Here is a 3,495-nt window from a genome sequence, read left to right on the forward strand (position 1 = left end):
TATCATACACTTAAACCAATAAAAATATTATAATTATAAACATTAACATCCATTGTCATAATAAATGAGCGGTCTTATTGTTTAGTGCGTACAAAAACATAGTAGACTTATACACATAAGAAACTTTGTGAGTAAAAAATCGAGAATATATACATAAGTGACAAACTTTCTTGATTCCATGATCACTTCACTTATACCAGATAATTTTTTTTATATGTCAATAAGAATAAATAAGAAATCATAATAAATGTGTATAAGGTGATCGAGTACATTAAAACAATGAAAAAATATTTAAAGCCTGATATATTGTGAGGGTCACGAACATGCTGAAAAAATAATTTAATTTCAATCTCAAAATATTAGTTTTTATGAATATTAATAATGAAATAGCAATCTTTTGTATTAAATATTTTAAAGTAGACCCGTGAATTTTCACGGGTTTAAACCTAGTAAATGTATAATACACTCCATGTGTTAGTATAGAGTATAGACTACATAGTAACATTTTTCCAATAGGAAATTATCTTTCAAGTGAATTACAAATCTACTAAAATGTCTTCTTCCAACCATTAGTACTCCGTATCACAATTATGAGCAAGTGTCATAATCCAAGTTGTATTGATAAAGTACAATCTTAACTATTACATTGTCAACCAATTAACTACTCAAACATCACTCTCATAAACCTGCAAACGCGGTTATAAATATCGATTGCAACAATGAATCACGAGCGAGTAATCAAGGTTTTCAAATTTACCACAATAGCACATTGGCAAACTAAGTTAATATTAGACGTATATGCAGTGCAATAAGCGTAATCAGACTCCGATGGCCAATTCCGACATCAATCTTAAATTGAGATTTGGTAGCTCTAATTTAGACTCTGTACTTATGAACTTATCTAGCGAGGTGCAAAAGAGACAGTAAAGTCGGTAGGAACATTCATCTTGTCACACCAAACTTGAGACTCCAAATAAAGCTTAGATATTTTCCCCGCCACACGGCGCATATCCGGCCGTTGATCTGGGTCCACGTGGACGCAATCCACAGCCAGCCTTGTCAGCTTTTGAGCCACGTCAACAGGATACGAGTCCTTGAGCCTTCTATCCACCCATTTTCTTATCCTCCCCTCCCTTTCATCCCCATGATCGCCATTCTCCACCACGGCTACCGCAGCGTCCAGTGCGGAAATCTTCCTATATTCTTTCGTCACCTTGTCCAATTTGTACTTAACCGGTTCCTCGCCCGACAACAGCTCTATCAACACGACCCCAAAGGAGTATACGTCGGATTTTCGTGTCCCAATTCCTGTCGATTGGAACTCTGGTGACATGTACCTGTATAATCAAGATTAACAATGTACCGACTTTTCAAAAACTTTGCATATTTTACAGTTTGTAAGTTGATTTTTCTAAAACGACTTATATTAAAAAACAAAGGGGTATTATTTTAGGCCTTTAGGGTGGTTGCGAATTCTTGTCACTTGGATGCTTGAATGAATATAAAAATGTGTGAACATAGTCTATTATTTCTTCATCCAATTAGTTTTGCTGAAGACGGGTCGGAGCAAGTGACGGATAATACCACTCACAAAATGGATAGGGGACAAGGTGAGGGCACCCCCATGTGCTTCCCTCTCTCCTCTATTTGGGTCATTTGTGAGGGAAAATGGTAAAGTGACGGATACTTGCCGTCACAAATGAGATTTTGGGTTTTTCATCATTGATTGCAAGAAATAAGAAAAGAGGGACCAGAAGTCAGTAATTTGTTCAATATCATTATTGCGCATTGGTTACGTTGAACCTTTCCCTACATCCAAGTATTATGTTGTTATTCTTGACTTGTCCACTTCTCAATTTCTTATGATTTCTTATCTTTATCCGGGCTTAGTTTAGACTCGAGTTTAATTAGGTAGGTGCGAAAGCGCCTGTCACGAGGTTTGATATTGTAGGACAAATGAAATGAAGATTGAATTAGAAATTAGCAAACATACCCTCTAGTACCATTGAATTTGACGCTGTTGGACCTATTCAACCTCCTGAATGATGACGTAGAATCCTGGTCGACAATCTCGTCTTTGTTTCCAGAAGACCCGAATTCTCTTTTCTCAGTAGGCTCACCACAAAGCTCAGCAACACCAAAATGACATAACTTAGCATTAAACGAAGGTTCCGTAACAAGGACAGTACTAGACTTAACGTGATTATGCACAAACGTAACATCCAAACCCGTACTATTATGAATATAATCCAAGGCATTTGCTAAATCAGAAGCCACCTGAAGCCGAGACATCCACGAGCTAAGTATCGTAAAATCAGGATTTTTAGGATTATGCAACAAGTCGTACAAATTGGCACCGGGTATGAAATCATAAACAAAGTAAATATATTCCCCGGAAATGGAGGCGCCGAGGAGATTAACAATTGCGATATGATGCGACCGACAAATAGATGATAGTTTACGTTGAACAACATTTGGGGTTAATTGGGTTGTTTGGGATTTACGCTGGAAAATGATGACATCTTTGCCGTGTAAAGTACAACGCCACGACCTCGTCGAAGAAGAAGATGAAGAGGATGAGTTTTTAGCTAAGAAGTTATTGGTAGCAAGGCGGATTTCGGAGATGTTATAGAGATGTGGGTTTTCAGGGAGAGAGTTGCGGAGGCTGGCGAGGGAATGGCGGCTTGACCCTGAGGAGACGGTGGTTGAGGTTGTGGTCACGGTGTTAGTGTTGGTATTGGTATTGGTATTGGTATTGGTGGTTGAGCTTGAAGTGGAGGGTTGTCTGGTAGGTTTGGGTGGAGAAGTGGGTTGGATAGCATCTATTGCCATCTTGGATCTACACATTCAAGATGCTCTGATTATTGATTGTTGAGGGAGACGATGATTTAATTTAGAACAAAGATTTGGGTCACATTTTTTGTGGTGGTTCCTACTTTTTGGCTTAGTTGCTTGCAAAGTTGCAATTTGCAATACATAACGCGGAAGAGACTATACTTGATGGTTGATACTTGATACCCTTGTATAGGACCCATCCACCTTATATATCCAGTCGACACAACATAAGGGTGTCATCAACTCATCACCTCACAACTTTTCTCATTTAATTTTAATTTTAATTTATTTTATTTTAATTTAGTTCACCTTCATTCACTTCAATTCAAAAGAGCAGAGCTTTATTATATCCATATTCAGTTATTCACTACTAAAACCCGCTCTTTTAGAATGAAACTAACTAAAATGAACCGAACTTAACTGAATTTATATGAAATACAAATTATACTGAATTGAACTTAACTTATTTGAACTGATTCGATCTAAACTGAACTTATAAAAACTGGTATTAAATTAAAAAAACAGAACATACCACTTAATTTAATAACGATGTGTTTTTATACCACCGTTACTTTCAAGATTTCTAAAGGTTTTTTTAATATTAAATTTTTTAATTGAGTACTCCCTCCGTCCTCGTAAATAGTTTACATTTTCCTTTTC

The 3,495-nt window shown here is 36.7% G+C and overlaps 1 protein-coding gene across 1 annotated transcript; it reads right to left on the bottom strand.

The window, feature by feature from the left end:
- Window positions 1–582: 582 nt before the first annotated feature.
- LOC141611675 (lysM domain receptor-like kinase 3) lies at window positions 583–3,013 on the bottom strand. The gene is made up of 2 exons (XM_074430261.1): window positions 1,994–3,013; window positions 583–1,337 (listed from the first exon to the last, which is right to left on the bottom strand). Exons 1-2 carry the CDS (start codon window positions 2,845–2,847, stop codon window positions 902–904), a joined length of 1,290 nt encoding a protein of 429 aa, XP_074286362.1. The 5' UTR covers window positions 2,848–3,013; the 3' UTR covers window positions 583–901.
- Between the last annotated feature and the right edge of the window lie 482 nt (window positions 3,014–3,495).

The sequence above is a fragment of the Silene latifolia genome, chromosome 11 (assembly GCF_048544455.1).
Source record: "Silene latifolia isolate original U9 population chromosome 11, ASM4854445v1, whole genome shotgun sequence".
NCBI lineage: Eukaryota > Viridiplantae > Streptophyta > Magnoliopsida > Caryophyllales > Caryophyllaceae > Silene > Silene latifolia.